Source organism: Pyrus communis, chromosome 7 (genome assembly GCF_963583255.1).
Source record: "Pyrus communis chromosome 7, drPyrComm1.1, whole genome shotgun sequence".
Classification (NCBI taxonomy): Eukaryota; Viridiplantae; Streptophyta; class Magnoliopsida; order Rosales; family Rosaceae; genus Pyrus; species Pyrus communis.
The window spans coordinates 3,296,107-3,315,585 of NC_084809.1; the positions used below are offsets into that span (position 1 = coordinate 3,296,107).

General features: G+C 37.7%; 2 protein-coding genes and 1 pseudogene across 3 annotated transcripts; 1 reads left to right on the forward strand and 2 right to left on the reverse strand.

The window, feature by feature from the left end:
• Positions 1 to 123: 123 nt before the first annotated feature.
• On the reverse strand, positions 124 to 12,059 carry LOC137739818 (sister chromatid cohesion protein SCC2-like). The gene is made up of 28 exons (XM_068479533.1): positions 11,303 to 12,059; positions 10,754 to 10,863; positions 9,868 to 10,007; positions 9,697 to 9,793; positions 9,347 to 9,603; positions 8,499 to 8,606; positions 8,245 to 8,356; positions 7,915 to 8,011; positions 7,625 to 7,811; positions 7,063 to 7,494; positions 6,450 to 6,982; positions 6,158 to 6,368; positions 6,032 to 6,082; positions 5,768 to 5,926; positions 5,514 to 5,681; positions 5,100 to 5,399; positions 4,863 to 5,015; positions 4,322 to 4,491; positions 4,095 to 4,203; positions 3,014 to 3,172; positions 2,802 to 2,906; positions 2,500 to 2,733; positions 2,162 to 2,295; positions 1,793 to 2,083; positions 1,285 to 1,708; positions 1,084 to 1,176; positions 862 to 987; positions 124 to 774 (listed from the first exon to the last, which is right to left on the reverse strand). Exons 1-28 carry the CDS (start codon positions 11,551 to 11,553, stop codon positions 559 to 561), a joined length of 5,427 nt encoding a protein of 1,808 aa, XP_068335634.1. The 5' UTR covers positions 11,554 to 12,059; the 3' UTR covers positions 124 to 558.
• A 611-nt stretch (positions 12,060 to 12,670) lies between these two features.
• On the forward strand, positions 12,671 to 13,511 carry LOC137739373 (expansin-A25-like; annotated as a pseudogene).
• A 122-nt stretch (positions 13,512 to 13,633) lies between these two features.
• LOC137740360 (F-box protein At5g39250-like) lies at positions 13,634 to 15,689 on the reverse strand. Of its 2 annotated transcripts, none has more exons than XM_068480230.1 (2): positions 15,591 to 15,689; positions 13,634 to 14,746 (listed from the first exon to the last, which is right to left on the reverse strand). In XM_068480230.1, the coding sequence occupies exon 2, from the start codon at positions 14,644 to 14,646 to the stop codon at positions 13,897 to 13,899; it is 750 nt and encodes a 249-aa protein (XP_068336331.1). In that variant the 5' UTR covers positions 14,647 to 14,746; positions 15,591 to 15,689; the 3' UTR covers positions 13,634 to 13,896. The 2 variants fall into 2 exon arrangements, with proteins under 2 accessions (XP_068336331.1, XP_068336332.1); XM_068480231.1 differs by having other exon boundaries at positions 13,634 to 14,698; positions 15,591 to 15,681.
• Positions 15,690 to 19,479: the final 3,790 nt, after the last annotated feature.

A 19,479-nucleotide genomic window follows, 5' to 3' on the forward strand; every position in this document is an offset into this window, starting at 1 on the left:
TGTTTACCAAACATCTTTTTGAACTTAACTTTTTTTGATACCCACTTTTTTATAAAAGCACCTCAATACCAAACCAGTACTAAGTGATTTTAAGGAAAATACTTCCCATGTGCTTCTCCATAGTCATCTATTTTTAGGTGATTTTGTGAGAAGCAGCTCATGCTTTCTGACCCTCCCAAATCACTTTCCATACGATCCCATGTAAATGTGTTTTAGATTGATTTCTAAGTTATGTCTAAGAAATGCATGTCTTCGGGCTGTTTGCGACTGCTTCTGAATGAGCAAAAGCGATTTTTGAAATCAAACCTGCTTCTACATCGACAAAAAAGTTGACGATTTGATGAGACGGATGGATTTCATTCACAAAAGAATGCGGTCGATATACGCTCTCGTGGGCGAATTACAAAATACGGAAACAGTAAGAGAGTTCACGCAACTCTACTGGATTTCTCTACCGTTTCCAGAAATCTAGTTTTTCCGTTCTCGTCGTATCACCCCTCTCTATTGCTATTCCTTTCTCCTACAACATTTACAAGTTAGCCTACCTGTAATGTACTACTATAACCGCTGTCGACTTCTAATACCGTAGCCACCTCTCCTTCCAATATTACTCGGCCTCCGAGCCCCGCCTGAATAATCCTCATCGTCATCATTGCCCTCGTCATCTCCCCCCACAGATTTCCGCCCTTTTCTGGGGGCCGGCCGTTTTCTCTTGATGTTTGCAGTGTAAGTTGAGAAATCAATCGTATCCTCCCTCAACGCATTCTTGAATTCCTGTACAACATCGATATCAGTAAGAATTTATGCACGGACATGATTGCTAACATCCACACACACACAGAGTCTCACAGCTCACCGTACCTGATATCTTTGAACCAATTCTTGATAAGTTGTTGGCAAATTGGTGCGGGTATCACTGAGGTCGAAAGGAATGTTCTGCCTGGAGAGTACATCTCCCGGTTTAAGGGGTTCGCCCGGAGAAAAAGCCTGGTTCAATGAGGAATTACAAATGATCACAAAAAATTAACAAGGGGCAGTTAGATCCAGGCACCTCGCACCTATAATTATCTAGTGATTGCTTACCTGGCACCTTGCATCGTTCAGGCTGTACACAATTTTTAGGTGTCTCTTTAATTTCAAAAGAAGCTGCACCGCAATAGCTGCCTGGCAGTCTGCCTACAGTAGCACGTAAAACAAGAGTATAATCAATGAAAATTAACCGAGCAGCAAAACCCTAATTCTCAGGCTTGTGAAAAATCAATTTAGTACAGGACTACAGGATACCTGGAATTTCTGTACGTCATCTATTGAGAAGCCACCGGAACTGTTGGAGCCCGTAACGTGCATGTTTGCCTCAAACGGGGTAGCTTGATTTGAGACAGACTGATCTGCTGGCTCTTGTTGTATTATACCATTCCACTCCGTTGACATATAATTTGCAACTGGTTGAAACACCGGTTCTTGTTGAACCGTCCCATTCAAATCCAATGACGCCATTCCTCTCGTAAAAGGTTGAGCAGCTGAACCATCTTCAATTATGCCGTTCCCATGAGGTGCACTTCTTTGTAACAAATGCAAAGTCAGAGCTTTCAGTTTTGCTTCGAGCGCCCCAGCCCTCACTTGTACTACTCTATTTATAGAATAGACCAAGTAAAGTGGCTCATCAGGTGTTGTGAAGGGTAGCAAGGCGAGTATCTCTGTGCAGTACCTGTAAAAAGAAATCAGCATCCAAGTCAGCACCCTCATCCAGAATACATTAAGTCCAAGACTGACACCAATGATTTAAACTCACATTAGGAAAGGGACTACTGAAGGTGTCCAGCTAGTATTATCAAACTTGCGAACAATTGAAGACATAAATTTGTTTCTTGAAGTCCGGTTAGCACGAATAAGCTTGTAGATTCGAGAAACCCCTAGTCTTGCTTGTGCGAGAGAAACATTATCAGATTTTCCCTTCGCATTTCCAGAAGCCTTTGCTTGAATTTTTTTGTTCTCGTGTTCAGAACTAGTACTTATGGACTGTATGAAACTAAAAGACATTTGAAGGCCATCTCCCAGGCGGCTTTCGAAAAATGCTGGGTACCTAAAATGATACTTCGATTAAAAAACCTAAGCAACAATAGAAGATATGGCAAGTCAAAAAGCACATAGAGGAGAATACTTTTCATTCATTTGCATCAGCAAATGATGAGCTAACTTTGAATTGGCCTCCAGTGGATCTGTTTCGAGTGCAATAAGGTATGGAACACATGTAATAGGATGTACGAGCCCTTGGCGCAGCACAACTTCAACAATCTGCAGTTATATTAGGAAAAAGTAAAATAAATTGACATAAAATTGTCTTTCAAATTTTCAAATACATCACATTCTTTCGACCAGATAATTTTCTCAGAAGTTGGTTGTCAACAAGATTCTGATTCTCCATATTCATGACAATCTTAGAAAAAGAAAATAACGTGCACAAAGAGCCAGGAACAGAACATAGATGCCCTATCTCACCTTAACTGCAGATTGGCGAACTTGTTCATTAAGGTCTAAACATCTCACCAACATATTATCCCAATACAACTGAACTATACCACCACAGATATTAGTATCTCCGGCACCCGCAGCAACAGATACAGCATTGCCGCCTTCCACATTACAATGAATCACATTATCACTAGCTGCATCTGTTCCCATTTTACTTTCAGCATCAAGAAGATAGTCGTACATGTTTTGCAATGCTTGCATCTGGTCAAAAAAATGATTAAGCATACAGACTGCCACTGTAGTAGAAATAAGGGACACTGTTATCTTACCCTAAGACGAACGTCAGAGCTAGAAGAGAATGTTGCCTCTACTATCTTCCCAATATCTTTTTCCAACATATATTCGGGCCTAGCTATTAGAACAAAGCCCAATGCCTACAAACGTTACAACACAACATCACTACATTTCATTATAAAACCAGGCCTTTCACATTTCAAGATCAAGCTAGGCTTTAGGAAAAAGTAAATTATAAAGTTCATACCTGTAATGACCGAACCTTTATTACAAAATCATCCACTAGAAGATATTTTTTAAACAAGCTGAGACTGCTAACAACATCAATTGTTCTGTTGGAGTTACTGGGCAAAGAGTTGCCATAACGGATAAGCAATCCGAGACAGAAAAGAGACCGCCCCACTTGCTGAAATTAGCAAAGGTTGCAAATTGTCAAAACTTGAAGCCCAATTACATAAATTTATGTATGTACATGTGGTATGTTTGTGTACAAACTATCAACCATGACCAACTCTCTGTTTGAGCTTAGAGCTAAAAGCCAAGATACAAACACAAAACTCCATCAGTAATTTCTTGTTACATAAAACCTAACAAGACGCTGCATCAAGAAAGCAATAAAACTATAAGCTTACTCTGCAACCCAATATTACAAAAGTCCTACATGTAACTGCCTGCATGAGTAATCAATACTGCAGCTAGGCAATATTGAAAGAGAGGCTTAACTTTAACCATAGTCTCAGTTTTGCTCTTAACTCAGGTCTGAACAGAAATATTACGGTATTAATTTTTTTTTATAAAGTAAAAAATTTATTAAGAACAGAAGAATATGTTAATTATTCAATCAGTAAATCCTAATTTGTAGCATATATGACATGAAAAGTTTGCATAAGGTTTCCACTCATAGTTTTACTTGATTGACGGCCATACTTGAGCAGTATCTACAAGTTCACCATTGTGGTTCGTTCTAAATTTCTGTCAAGTAACTATATAAATGCATGGCCATGCGCAAAACTGTAATATCTCATATCAAACTCTTTTAGAAGTATAAATTCACATATCATTTTGCCTATGAGGTGCTTGAAGGATTAGGCATACAAGCATAACTCTCAGGCAAACTTCAAAGTGGGCCACCAATTTGTTGGTAATAAGAGATGTAATATAAAATACAAGGTTTCGTTGCCATCCTCTTTGCCATCCCTTAATAGATCAAGGAGGATTTTCAAACTTCAGGGGTAACTGGAAGAAACATTGATCCAAGCACAAACATCGAAAATACACTTTAAGTAATTAAAGACATAATCCATTTGCACATATTTTAATCCACCAACCTGCTTGTTATCTACTGCCTGAGCGTCCAAACGTTTGAAGAACACCTGGATAAGGTTCTCCACTATAGCAGCACCTTTTCCTGCCACTTTACTCACAGCACAGAGGCACCTGTAATGAGGACAAAGATATAAAACCTAGAAGGCATCTAAATCATAATAAGAAATGCAACTGTAATATATTAATAAAAGACAATTGTCTGAAAGTGAAAGCCTGAACTTGAACTTACTTTATGCAAGCATGCACAACAGTCAAGAAGGAATGCCGAACAATCATGTTCTTTAAGTCTTGTTCAAGTTCTCCCACAACAGTTTGTGGTAACTTTCTCACCAAAGGCAGAACAGCATCAATTATAAAGATTATACTCTCCACTAACTGTGCAACCACTCGATTATCAGCCTGAACACAGAGCAAACAATCAAAATGCAGGCATGAGTTTTGCTTTACTAGTATCTTTCTGCATTTTCGATCAAAGGGGAAAAAAGAGAGAAATGAATTGTAACAAAGATCGTGAGCAATCAAATTCCCAATACAGAGCATGAACAAGCCCTTGCAGAAAAAAATCCTAAGATCTCTTATTGGTAAGGTCTAGATTCATATTATTTAGAGAGAAACAAGAATGGATCCTAGAAGGCTGCTCTTCAGAACAAGTATAACTATTGATAAAATGCAAAAGTGACACGTGGAATAAAATAACTTTCAAATCCAAAACATAATTCTGAGAGTGCTCTAAAGGTACATTTGAACAAATATAACAAAATGTAGTTTACCTGACTCTTTAGATAAGGCTGAAGAGTGACCACAAACTGTGAAGGGTCAGAAGCCGGTGCACAAAGTGTTGGATCCACAACACAGAATGCATGCAAAGCTAGTACATATGGAAGTGCCTGCCTATCTACCTCCTGGATATTCATTTCCTCTACCTGCAAAGTAAGGGTTTCTAAACATTCAGATTCAAATAATCAACCAAATCGTTTTAGCATGTCAAAATTATTGGGGAAAAGTACCTGCAATATCTTTTCTAGTAAGCACTTGCACATTAACTCACAGCGGTTGCGTACAGATGCAAGTAAGACAGGGTTGATCCCAACAGCTTTAGCCGATTGTGGAAAAAAATCAAGGGCTAAGTTGCGTTTAATGACTGTCACAAGAGGTTGATGACTTGGCATCCTCCTCAACATCTCAACGATCTGTTCAGTTTTTTTAGCCACCTCCAATGTAACAGAGCTACCATCTCCAAAGAAATGAGTTTGTGAACCAGCAGGTTCCTCAAACCAGAACTCATAAAATGTCTTGCAAACAATATCCTGTGGAAGAGGAAAAGAATAAAGACTGGACCTAGTCAAGAACAAAGAACTTTGTATACTTGTGTTTTACGTGTCAATGAACTTAATCCAGCACAATCATTGCTTCAGAATTACCTGTATACTTGATTCATCATCACTAATACGGGAGATGATAGCAATGCAGGCACTTGTGAATTCGGAGAAGTTTGCATTTGAAATGCACATATCTCGTATGATTTTGATGGATCGCTTTCGAACACTAACTCCTGTATCTTTAATTCTCTCAGCAACCTTTTCAAAATACTGAGAGAAAATGGAAAAGATAAGCAACATGTGTTAATAGCGCATGAACAAAGGAGTTGGTAGGATGAGAATTCAATTGTGCACACCTGCAAACCAACATCAGGATGAGAAGCAATATGCCTTCCTACAAGTTCCAGTGCTGCTTCTCTTGCAGAAATTGCAGAATCACAAAATCTTCCTTCAACAGCTGATTGAACTCGTTTATCTCCTAATACCTGCGGATCAGCTTCTACAATTATACTGACCTGCTCATCATATTAAGAGATTAAGACATTAAATTCTGTCAATAGTCATAAAACTAAATTTCCATTACGAGGATTAAAAGTTCAAGAATATAACTTTTCACTTACCGCTCGTAAAGCCTTGGCCCTGATTACAGGAGAATTCTCCATTAAGCTTGCCTGAAATCCACTAACATGTCAAAATAGAGATTTATTACATGAAAAATCAGGGAGTGAATAGAAAAGATTCCTAACCAGAAGCAAATGAAGAATCTTATCAAACCCTCTGGAGAAAGAGTTTTTTTGCCCCAATGCTAAAGTAATTTTCTTGACTGAATCCCTTGTCAATAATGAAAAAACAGTCCCAGAATCCCGAACTATTTCTTTTGATTTCAGTCGAGCAAGATAGTACATGAGCTTCTGCTGTGATTTTGAATCATCCTTGTACCACAACAAGAGATAAAACCTGTCCAAACAACAATAACTTCACTAATGGAAACAATGGAACCACAGAGTCAAGAAGGATTGAAGTTAAACGAGTACGTACCAGCGAACAAAGAGATGCCCATCATCAGCTGATGTGGTATCTTGAAGGTAATTCAAAAGCATCTGTTGGACAACCTCAGGTTTTGTAATTGAAAAAGCAACTTCAATGTTTCTTCCTGAACGACTTCGATCCTTGGTTCCTTCATCTTTGCATTGTGACTTACAATAGGATTGTAAAACAAGAAGTTGCTTCCTGCAGAGGCATATCTGACAGTGCCAACTTCGATTTGGAACTTCATATTCTCTCACTCCCATGCAATCAGCATGAAACATTCTCTGACAACCTTGACATACAAAGACATTTTTTTCAACCCTACCATCTAAACAAACTGAGCATGCATCTCTTGGATATGTCTGATCAAGCCCATCGTCACTAACCAACTCCTGAAGTATCCAGATTTTGTCACTACTGCAAAGTACAGAATCACGCTTCAACCTTGCAGCAATTGTGCCGAGAAGGTCAATAGCCATGGTACGTGCAGCTATGTCTTTAGATTTCAGCCCAGCATTCTGGAGTAACAAGACACAAAGAACCTGCAACTAAATCTACTTCAGAATGGCAACCTACTAATACAACTAACGAAATTACAGTCCACACAAGTCACATATATTACCTCCAGAATAGGAGCTGAAGCGGGATATTCCGGTAAATTCAATGTTGTCAAGAGATCAGTAACAAGATTCTCCATCATTACTTTCAACTCTGAAGCTTCCTGAGCCTTCGCACTAGCAAAGCGCTGAAGTACACGAGTCCAAAAGTGACAACATGCCTCTGTTGCTGCCTCATGACCTTTAGTTGGATAATCGGCATTGACAGAAAGTTCTAAGATGGAATTACCACTTGATTCCTGTCTTAATGATTGAGGAAGGTTTGCACTATAGTGAACCAACTGAATCAGCAAAGCAGTGATCATCTGAATCTGCCGTTGCTCTTCGTCAGGTAGGTGATAGGCTCTCAAAGCTCGCTTCGAGACTGGCAACTTCCAAAGCAACTGAATTAATTCATCTATCACATACGTGCGATGCTGAGTGTATGAATAGAATATCTGTACAACCAACAATGAAGATGTACAAGTTTCAGAGTAGATAACATCAAAATGCATATGTGTTTGAAGATATGTAAAGGTATGAGTAAACAATAGCTGCCAAGAGGAGATGAATAGTGCAGATCTGTACCGCACTGATTAAACCCATTGCCTTCAGTTGCAAGAGCTGGATATTATCCACCATAAATGTTGTAAAGCTTGTTTTCACTAGTTGTAAGATACAACCATCTGACAACCTTTCTATTAACAACAAATCCTTGAGTAAACCAAGAATGGTGCACATTTTCTGAAGAATATTATTCACAGCAGCAGAGACCCTACCAAGGCAAAGATGTAAGGGAAAGACAGCACCTAAGTTTTTTTTATATAAGGATCTAGTAAAAAAATCTAAAACCAAGAGAAGAATATAGATAAGGATACCTGTTAAATGAGGATTTCTGCACTTTAACAGTCTTGATACTGCGTCTCTTCTTGCTTGCTGAACCAAATTCAGCATCAGGCTCTGCATCTTCCTCAACTGTCAATATATTGGAAAACATTGTTATTCAAATCACACAAGTTGGAACAAACTACTCCTGGAAAGGTGAAATGACCAACCAAGCAAGACAATATACAGCCCACCATTTAGGTAACAACCGAAAGAAAATGATGGAGATGGTTTTGCATGCAGATTAAATAAATGTATGAAGCATTAGGGAACATATGAATGTGGTGGGTTAAGGAAATCCCAACTGCCCAAGAAAAACTAACCTTCGAGCGACCCATTTTGACTTGGCCTATGCAAAGCACGATATGATGGATCATAAGCGCACATAACATCCATTATCTGATGCCTGGAAAACTCCAGAATTCTTTCAATGATCTGATATGATGGAACAAAAATAAAAATTACTAGCATTTTCTACGATAGAAAAACAAAAACAAAATACAAGGTACATTACAAGTATACAATACAAGGGACCTCCACTAAATGTAAACTGAGGAGTTAACATCTGAGCATGTACCTCTTCTTTATATAGTTGTTTTGGCATCTGGTTATGAGCCATTACTGCTAATGCTGCGTGAATGGACTCCAGTGCACATTGTATTGATGAAACCACATCTGAGTTTGACTGACATTACAAAAGATAAGTAAGATATGAACATGATCACAATACTATTACAATAAAACTCCACATATATAATTCAGTGCATAAATATGAACCGGAATGAATAATTGATATATTAAACTAGCATTGTATTCACTGCCAAAAATGAAAAACTATTTTTCTATCTTTCTTCCTTCCTCTCTTTCCTGATTATTCCCATTACTATTCCTAACCATTTATCATTCCCCCAAACTTCTATCATTGCTCTCTGCAGTTGCTAATGCCATCCAATCAAATTTATACATAACAAACAGTCTCCTCCAAAGGCTCCAGATGCTTGATGCATTATCTTTTTGATAAGAAGATACTCAATGCCTTATTTTGCTAATAAAACATTTATTTTATTTCAAACCTCACCCCACCCCCCTCCGGCGCGGCCGCCAAAACTAAAAAAATTTCATCCCAAACATGGTCATAACTAGGCAAACATAGGGTCAGGATAAAAGTGATTCAGATAGCAAAGACGATTATAAGAAGAAATTCAAAACTTTCAATCTATTGCAAGGTGCTGCAGTAACACCATTCTTTACTAGCTTGAAGATTAAAAACAAGATAAGAAAAAGAGTATGGAAAAATTAAACACTGCACAAAAGCAAGAAGCTAACAACAAAGCCTGAAGAAATGTAATTTAAGAAGCAAACTTGAAATTACCACAACAGACCTGCTAAATGCAAAAAAGAAAGCAGAACAGAAAACAAGCTCACCTGCTCATATTCAATTATAGTCAAGCCTTCAGCTCGATGTATCTGATGATCTAAAATCCTTAACAATCTAACAAAAGTATCTACAGGAACCAAATGTAGAAGCTTCTTTGCTCGAAGAGACATTATTTCATTTGCAAGCACTCTAAGATCAGAAAGAGGCATAGAAAACCACTCAGTTTCTTCCCGGTCATCACTGAAAATTTCAGCTCTGCCACAGAAATCCTCCACCAACTCACAAAAGCTTCTGATGGTGGCATCTAAACAAGATTTTTGAAGATAGGTCACTCACATGAATATTGAAAAGAAGAATGTATGTTTGAGAGGAAGAGAGAGTTCTAAAGCCCACGAACCTTGAATTTCAGCAGAATCTGGTCCGACTGTTGACGTAACGGTATCACTAGCTTTTTTCTTGGATTTTGGTTTTCTAGAAGATGGTGGAGATATGTCCTGCCATTTCACCTTCTAGATTATTAAACAAGGAGGGGGCAAAATTATTAACTGCCAAATAGATGCACACATACATTAGGAGGAATATCATTGAGCTGATTATTGTCAGATACAGAATAGTCCCTTTGAGAAAGCTTTGGTATAGGTACAATAGGCTTGAAGGGCTTCTTGTCAGATATTGTACTACTGACAGGCACTTGCCCCTTAATAGGACCTGCGAAACTTGAACAGTGCAAGAAACAATAAGCACAGAAATATAAATTTATACAAGAACAAACACTTTAAACTACAACTAATTCTTCTAAGGAACTAAGTAGTGTGTGTAATATCTAGAGGCATTTATTTACTGTGCATGTAATATATACAAAGACCAAGAGAGATCTTGGAAATTTGCATGTATCCTTTCAACAATGAAGTAAAAGTGCATCATCTAAAAAGAAATAAATTTTTTGAGCTTAAATGAAGCTACTCTGTCTAATAAGTGTAAAAAATATCAACTAGCACTCTTTAACTTCTGCAACTTGTGCTGTGAAACCAAAAGAAAATATTTTTATTATTATTTTATCATATCTAATCAATATCTTCGCTCGTCTGAAAAAATATATGTTTTTCTCATTCCTAGACATATTATATTTAGTTTTATTAATTATTTTCAGTATCTTTGTCGATGAATTAATATTATTCTGATCTTCATTAGTATAAAATCTGCATAATCATTAACCAAGTCTATATTATCACCAAAACTTCTTGCACCTGAGAGATGTGATTGCATTACTCAATCATGTTATAACCTATGTAAAGGCTTATTGGTTATATGATGAAAATATGGCTGTTGCAATGTGCAGTTATAGCTGAAACAGCTATACAGAAACCCTACGTAATAAGTAGGAAACCAAAAAAAATCTAAAGAAAAAGTTGAAGCATAAAAGCAGGTAAGGAGAGACGAAATACTTGGTTTACCTGGACTATTGTACTCAAATGCTTCTGGATTGTACTGAAGAACTTCATCGTGAAGTTTTAAAGATTCTCCATAACCATATGGAACTGCCCTAGCATCCTCCCTAAGGTTCCTGTGCATGAAACCATATATGAGCACCGAAATTCAAAACAAATCTAAACAATGTAACTAATAGAAATTTTGTATCAGCACAGTTCCCCTAGTCCGTCGCATTTTTAGTAAAAAATAAGATCCTGGGATACAATTTAATATACGGTGCTAGAGAGAGGGAGGGAGGGAGCTAATTCCCATCAATAACCATTACATTTTTCTCCAAATTACTTAAAATTTAAACAAACAAAACCAAACCCCATCATAAGAAACGGCAAAATTCAAAATTCACACGCAGCAGAACATGGCAACAATCAAATACGTCGAATTTCAAATTGTAAATTAAAAAAAAAAAAGCAAAAATCACAATTCAAATGCAACATCGCGCATTTCTAACAATCAAATTTCAAATTTAAACCTGGAAATGAAATTGCTGGCGCAGAACACAGAAAAGTACTTACAAGTACGACACGTCGGTTTCTCGAAGCAGATCAGCAATCCTACTCGCAACAGCTGCGTCAGGGCGGTTCAGCCACGCACTGTTCCGACTCGGCTCGTCGAACAGCCGGAGGTGATCAGATGCCCCGCAGAACACCGGAAGCGAGGGCAGAGGCAAGCAAGGCGCGACCTCAGAGTGCACCGTGTTCGAGAGGCTGATACCTCCGTGAGCCGAGCCGAAGCTCGAGCTCGAAGTGGCTACCGGATAACTCATCGATTGCTCCACCGGTGAGTTCGCAATCGGTGCCGCAAGGGCATGAAGGGAGAATGATGAAGCGGCGGAGTGGCAGGGGTCGTAATTATGCAGAATCAAGGGGGGATTTCGGAGAGAATTAGGGTTTCGGTTGCAGAGAGTGACGAGGACGGAGCCCTAGATTTTGGGAAGGAGAATTTGGAGGAAGCAAATGGCGGGGAAAAGTGTGGTGGAGGAACTAAATTCTGGGGATTTTGGATGTGCGACTGCGAACGGAGTCCAACTGCCGGAGTTACGAAAATGCCCTCGGGGCACTGTACGAACTATCAAAGCTTCCTGCTGACGACTCGTAAGTTAGCTTCGTTGGGAAGGATGGTTTTGGAATTTTATTCGACGGAGGATTTTGCCGGGCGGAGATTTTGGAAAAAGGTCGAGGTCCGAAATTACGGAATTAGTCTTGGGTTGGTGTTGTGAAGGTCAACAGCACAAATAATGTGTGTCGTCCTTTTTGGTCTTTTCTGCTTCCTCGCCGGAATAAGAAGATTGAGAAATTGAACTGTAAATGATTAGTAGATTTTTGTTTGAAGTGGTAACATGGCTGAATTCAGAGAAATTCTTGGGTCCACCGGCCAGTATTCGTCATACCTAAAAAAAAAAAAAAAAAAAAAAAGATCTTTTTCGTAAATCGATAATCCGTCGACATCGTTAAGGATTATGTTTAATTTTGACGCAAACAAAGATGGTTTGCACGGACGAACTTAAGAATCTCTTTTAGTTATAGTATGCACAATAATTAAAAATTGTCAGTTCAAACACGTGTAAGTGACTGACTGTATCGTTTTTATTAAGTAAATCCAATTATTTACATGCACTTTAACAAGTGAGGAGAATAAACATTTAATAGGTTTGCTTCAACTATATATTTAATAAGCAAAAAGTGGTATTCAAGACTAATATACTTTTGTATGCCTCAGCGTATTATAGACTGAAATTTTTCACCGTTAAACTCTTAATTAAAAATTTCATCATCAAGATTCAACACTAAACTCTTATTTTATCATACTTGAAAATACAAAATTTTGGAGAAGGTTGACATGGGTCCCAACAAAGATAGTTGATCACTCTTTTGGTTCAAGCCATGGGCTTTATAATCCCGACCGGCGGAAGAGACGACAATGTTTGGCAAGACGCACATGCAACGTTTTACGGTGACATGAGTGGAGGAGAAACCATGTGTAAGTGAAAATCTTTTGTTTGCGCCGATCATGTATGGTTTGTTTTGTTTTCTGTTAACTAAAATTTGATTAGGTTTTAACTTTGTGATTTGTTGAATAGAGGGGGCTTGTGGATGTGGTAATCTTCATGAACAAGGCTATGGCCTCTAGACAGCAGCGCTAAGCACGGCCCTCATCAACGATGGGGGTACTTTAGGTGCTTGTTTCCGGCTCGGGTGCGTCCATGATCCCCAATGGTGCAACCCTCACGTCAGGGCCATCACAATTACCGTAACCAACGTTTGTCCACCAAATTGGGCTCCGGCTCCTGATCACTGGTGCAATCCACCCCAAAAGCACTTCGACCAGTACATGGCTATGCTCGCAAAACTCGCACCGTCAAAAGCCGGTATCAATCCAGTTAAGTACCGGACCGCTATCAATCCAGTTAAGTACCGGAGAGTCTCGTGCCGGAAGAGTGGAGGGGTTAAGTTCGAGGGGCAACCCCTGGTGGGTTACAGCGACAGCGTTCAATATTGGCGGTGCTAGCGATGTTACGAACGTCAGAATCAAAGGGATAGCACTAAATGGATTCAAACGTCAAGAAATTGGGGGCAAGTTTGGGTGGCGACGGGAAACCAACTTGTAGGGCAAAGCTTGTCAATCATAGTCACTACGAGTGATGGGAAAACAATAGAGTTGGCTGATGTCGCACCAGCAAATTGGCAGTTTGGTCAAACCTCTGATGGGAGAACAAATTTCTAGATAAAAAAACGTTACTCGTACCATATTTTCCATACCGCATTTGTACCACCTCTCAATGGGGAGATTGTAAGTTTCGATTTTCCCAGATCAAATAGAATGAACATAAAATCAATACACTTCAATACGGAGCAAAGATGAAGGATCGTAATTTATTCGCAGTAATGAAGAAAACAAGCATGTACAAACTTCAAAATTTCGAACATGCAACACATGAAAGAAAGTGATACCGCTGAAGCAAAGTGTTTACGCTGAACATGACAGTGTTGCGCTGTTTTCTTCCATATGCAGACTCTGCATGTCAACGAAACCGTGGAAGACAAAAGCATCATTGTTGCATCCAATTCGGTCGCTCTTTATTATCTGAATGGCCTTGCAAGTGAAACCTTCACTTCCAATCAAGCATGTCTAATAGCCACAAAACCTCTTCCTTCGAGTTTGCAGCATCCATGAAATCCATTTCGATCCCAAAAACATCAATAACTCCTTCATCTCCGTTGTCCATGAAAAGCAAAGAGATCCATGCCCGGATACCCGAAGTGAAAGGGTAGACCGCTGAGAAGTCTAGGTATTCATTTGCCATGGCTCTAGATGCTGTTCGATCAATGTAGTCAAACATAGAATTATCAATTATACGTGCAACCCTGTTAGAATCCTTGCGCTCCACAAGCACTGAAACACTCACGGTCTGGGTCAGAGGAACCGCAAACCTTGGTTCAACAGGGAGTTTCATCTTGTACTCAGCACCCTCCAGGTGATATCTAAGCATGTCACATACTTCTGGTGATGGGGTTTTGGTACCTTTCTGTAGAACGGGGCCAGGGATCACTTCAGAAAAGAGAAATCGATCTTCAGTCCATATATCAATGAAAAATTCCAAGTCATCAAAGGAAAGTCTTGGTGGAAGAAGAGTTCGACGGTGGTGGCGCTTATAAAAGTTTTGATACAGCTTGCAATAGGTTAGAGTGGGAGGGTTAGGTCGCTTGCAGGTAGAGGGCCATCTCTTGGCGCATAGACGCTTCCAAAAGAAATCATCTCGAGCTATCTGTCTCCACCGCTTGCACACTCCCATACAAGAAGCAAGGTCCACACCCTCCAGTAAAGGGAAAACCGCCTTCAGGACCTCTTCATTCACCATTTTCAACTCACAACCAATTCATGAAAAGAATCTGCCACTGCGGCGGCTATCACTACATTGGAGGACTAAAATCAGCAGAGATGAGGACAGACAGAAAACCCTATGGAAAAAACTGATAAAATCCAAAATTCATAAAATATACACTCGTCATTTTTTGTTAAGATTACCACACATTTAGCTTAATGAGAAAAATGCAAAAGATCATATCAAATTCAGTTCAGATATAACAAATGACTAAGTAGTGTCCTTCTAAACAAAATAACCATCTGTGTTAGACGAATCATAAGAAAAAAATTGTGTTCCCTATAACAGGTAGCCCCAAGAAGAAGTGAAAATCGCATTCTGTCTTCAACTCAATAAAAACCTCGCATTGGATTGATCATCGGGATGGGCGGTCTAATTCAATAAGCAAATGCACTTTCATAAACCTTAATGCACTTCCAAGTTTCAACCAAATAGCTAATTTTCGTGCCGAACAACCACTGAATTCTTCCTAAACTTGAATGCCTAACTACGTGCATTTTACAGATGCAAGTGCAAAACACAGGGCGTATTATCAATACAGATGCATACACACAGAGATAAAAGGGCGACCCAAGCCAATAAGGCTCCCCGCTTTGCGAGGATCGGAGGAAACATCTATCTAAGCAGCATTATTCTTGTTTTGAAAAAGAGACTATTTTCACGACTCAATCACAAAGGAGCAACATTTCCGTTGCACCAAGACTCACCCTCACACAGATAACAAACACATATTTGTAACACTTTATTAGATCAGATTAAGAGTCATATCAACAGAAAATTAAGAAAATGACATACAAAATTTACACTGCAAAAAACCCCCAAATCAAAAATTGATGGGAATCAAAAACCTAGATCACGCAGTCGAAGAAAATGGACAAAAATTTGAATTAAAAAAAATGGAAGATTATTTGCATTCGTACCTAATTTGTTGGCGGAATCGGTAAAACCCGGGAATGTTGTTGGAAGCTTTGGAAGCAGATGACGGAGGGAAGTGGGATATTAGACTTCAGGCAGAGTCTGGGGGCAAAGAAAGAAAAGTAGGCAGCAAATTAACATAAAAACAAAAAACAGTACAATCGCAATCAGGGACTTTTTGTAAAATTGTTTATTAGTTTGGTGGTCGCCGGTGGTGGGCCAACAAACGAAGAAAATTATTAATTTCAGAATACGGGCGAGTTACGTTACCTGTTATTTTATAAATGGAGACGAATCTTCTTTTAAATGTCTTTCTACTTGTATACTGACATATAACATACGTTTTTTTGTTTTCGACACACAGAAAAATCTTTTTTATTGGACAAACGAAATCTTCTGTGATGGTAGAAGCAAGGTGAGAAACTTTGATCGGGTTGCATTATTCGGGTGAGTTTGGTAGAATCAATGTGAAATTAAGTGGAACTATAACACATATGGTTTCGGATCTTGTAAGTGAGACTTTTTAGCTAACTTCTCTTCCACGCTCAACTCTTTTAGAGGATCTTCAAAGGAGATGTTAAAATGCTAGGTGAAATGCCACTGTACATGTTTGACATCAAAAGTCTTTTCAATTGAAATATTATTTGCTAACTGGATTTGAAGGTTTAGTGATTTACTGTCAAATTTATTTTTAATTCATTTTAATAGTGGGTCCCTTATTCCACTAACATTTCAACTAATAAAAATTTTATTTCAACATTTTTTTAATAATTACAATAATTTAAAAATCTATTTAAATAATAAAATAATATTTGACAATTCAGTTGGAGAAGTACAAAATTTGATATAAGGTTTTAGATTGCCACATCAACCATCAATTGTAAATGGTCATTTTGATAAAGACGTCTTTGAATTTTTCAGACTAAATATGTACGCATATTTGGAAATGATTAAGTTTTTTTCTTTCAATTTTGATGCCACGTGTATTATAACTAACTTTCTTTTTATACAAAAATTATAAAATATGTCATTTCTATAATTTCTAAATTTTTCACCCCAAAGATTTAGGACATGTGTTTGAAGATAAACAATCCAATGCAAGCATGTAATTGTATTTTTTTGACATGCGTTGTGCACTAAATTTACTATTTCACTTTTGGACGTATTAGCATAAAAAATGTGGAGACATGGAGGGGGTATGTGATTGAAAAAAACTTTTCACATGTGTATAAGCATGTGTGTAGAGAAACTAGTAAAAAGAATGTGAATGATGAATAGAGATTTCAATTTTCTCTTAAAAAGAATATTAAAAGTCTTGTATTTTTACGTTAAGTGCCCTACAAATAACGCAATTGAATTGTTTTTACCCAAAATTCGTTCCAACCGTCAAAACAAATATTATTATTTGGTTTGAGGAGTTTATTATATTTGACAGGTTCAGAGCTTTTCGTGGAGAACCCAGGTCCAATTTTGTCATTGTGGACTTGAGACTCCATGTCCAAAGCTTTTATATTGGCTTAGTAAAAGCTTTGGACATGAAAAAAAACCTTTGCGGATTTGTGGACTTGCTGTGCTTTAAAAAAAAAAAAATTACTTCTGTTGTACTGTGAGAATAAGCTCATTTTTTGTTGCTTCACGTTTTCAGCTTTTTTTTTCACCCAAAACTATGAAAATAAGCTGTTTTTAAATGTCTACCAAACATCTTTTTGAGCTCAGTTTTTTTTTATACCCACTTTTTATAAAAGCATCTCAGTACTAAACCAGTACTAATCTAGGTCCAATCTTTGCCTTTGGTTTCGTCCAACGTCCAATAAAAGACAAAATCTCCAATAGAAATATTTTTTTTTTAACAACCTATATTATCTATACTAAGAGAGGAGGGGACGGGCTTAACTTCACAATTGGCTAGTAATAATATGGTTCAAATTCGCCTTTAGCGAGAATATAACCTAAGACTTCTCACTTACAAGTAAAGAGAAATATCACAAGACCGTAGTACTAAGTGGCAATATTTCTGATTTTTGAATGCTCTGCAGTATGAACTTTGTATTTAGGGTTGTGCGCGGGATAATTTCACCACCACCGCTAGGGTAGGAGATGATTTAAGGACGGAAACGATGTCGTATCTGGTAGAGCCACTAGAATTGAGGTCAGGATGGTTAAGTCAATTCAGTAGGATACTATATCATCGTTTTGTACTTAAGTTCAAATTATTCTCTCTATAAATTAGAGCGTTCAAAATTTATATGGTATAACATAACAATAAACCACACTTGTCGGTTATGGATTAGGTGCCAACAATGGTTAATTTTAGTTGAGCATATACATATAAGGAGTGTATAAATGGAAAAAATTAGAGAGGAGAGGAAAAAAGAGAAGGCAATGAAGCATAGTAGGGCAAACTTGGTTGAGACTAGACAAAACAAGTGGGGTTGCAGCTAAAAGAGCGTCGAGTGACTGAACCATGTTCGATCATGGCAGCCTCTGCGGACCCGAAAACAAAAGGAATGAAGTGAACAACTTAAACCCTAGCTAGCTTCACATGATATTGCATCTCTCTCTCTCCCCCCTTCGCAGTTGCTGCTGCAGCTCACTAGCTCATGAGCAGTAGTACTCACTCAGCTCTCCTCTCCTCTCCTTTCTAACAGAGAAAGTGCAGGTGATCATAAACTAGAAGAAAAAAGATGTTACATCACATCTTAATATAATTTTCTTTGTATCTGAAACAATTATTTTTTATTGCATTTCATCATCAGCATATTCATCCTGTCCCTCACACAAGTACATATATACAGTGCTTTTTGCACATTCTTTTTTACTTCATACGCATTTTTATTAATTTTTGTCTATTGATCTTTTCAATTCATTAGATCCGACCACCAAAAATTGAGAGGAGTGTGTGAGAGGTGAAAATGAGTGTGTGGAGCACAACCATATAAATATGTTCATTCTTTTCTAGCGATATTCAAAGTGAGAAATTCTAAGAGGGCTCTCTCAAAGTATAACTTTTCATAGACCATCTGTCACCTCACAATTTAACGTCAATTCTCGTACCAACATTCTAAAATATTGTGTCAAACACATGAGGATACAGAGAGTCTATGAAAAATCTCACTTTTAAGAGAGTCCCTTTAGCATTTATGTTTCAAAATATGTCTAAATTCTAGATTTATCATTCATGTGATTAATTTAGACATATAAATAGTTAGAACATGATGATCATCAAGTTTAAAAGACCAAATAAAAGTTAACTTTTTACTCTCTCAAGTTTTTTTTTTTTTAATAATTAACCCACAAAAAATAAAAAGAAAACAAACCGTTAGCGTGGAAGAGTGTGTGAAAGATTGTTCAACTTTTGACATGTAACGAGGAGTTTATGCTTATTTACTCATAAAAAAATAAATAAATAAAAATTGTGTTCAAACATCAAACAATGATTATCAACAACAACAATAACAAACTAAAATCAAACACATGAATACTTCTACCTCCTGATCCATTGGGTTCTTAAACTTATCTGAGGCCTGCCACTGATTTTTCAACAAAATTGTTTTGATCCTCTTCACAAGCTAGATAATCTCCTACCACTAGGCTCATCTCATTAAGTTGAGTTTGCTGTATAAATTATAGATTGCCATTGTACTCTATTTTGCGGTAGTGATTCATAAAAATTTGCCAACTTTCTACATTTTTCATAGGGCAAAGATACATACATACATACATACATACATACATACGGTTTATATATAGTGGCTAAACCTCATTTCATTGTTTTGAACTTGTTGTACACATCAATTGTTTTCACATGAAATGGATAAAGTTAAATATTTGTTGGAAGTTTGCAGTGGGTCGCTCAACAAATGTCCACCTATGAGAAAACAAGATCTTCTGTTT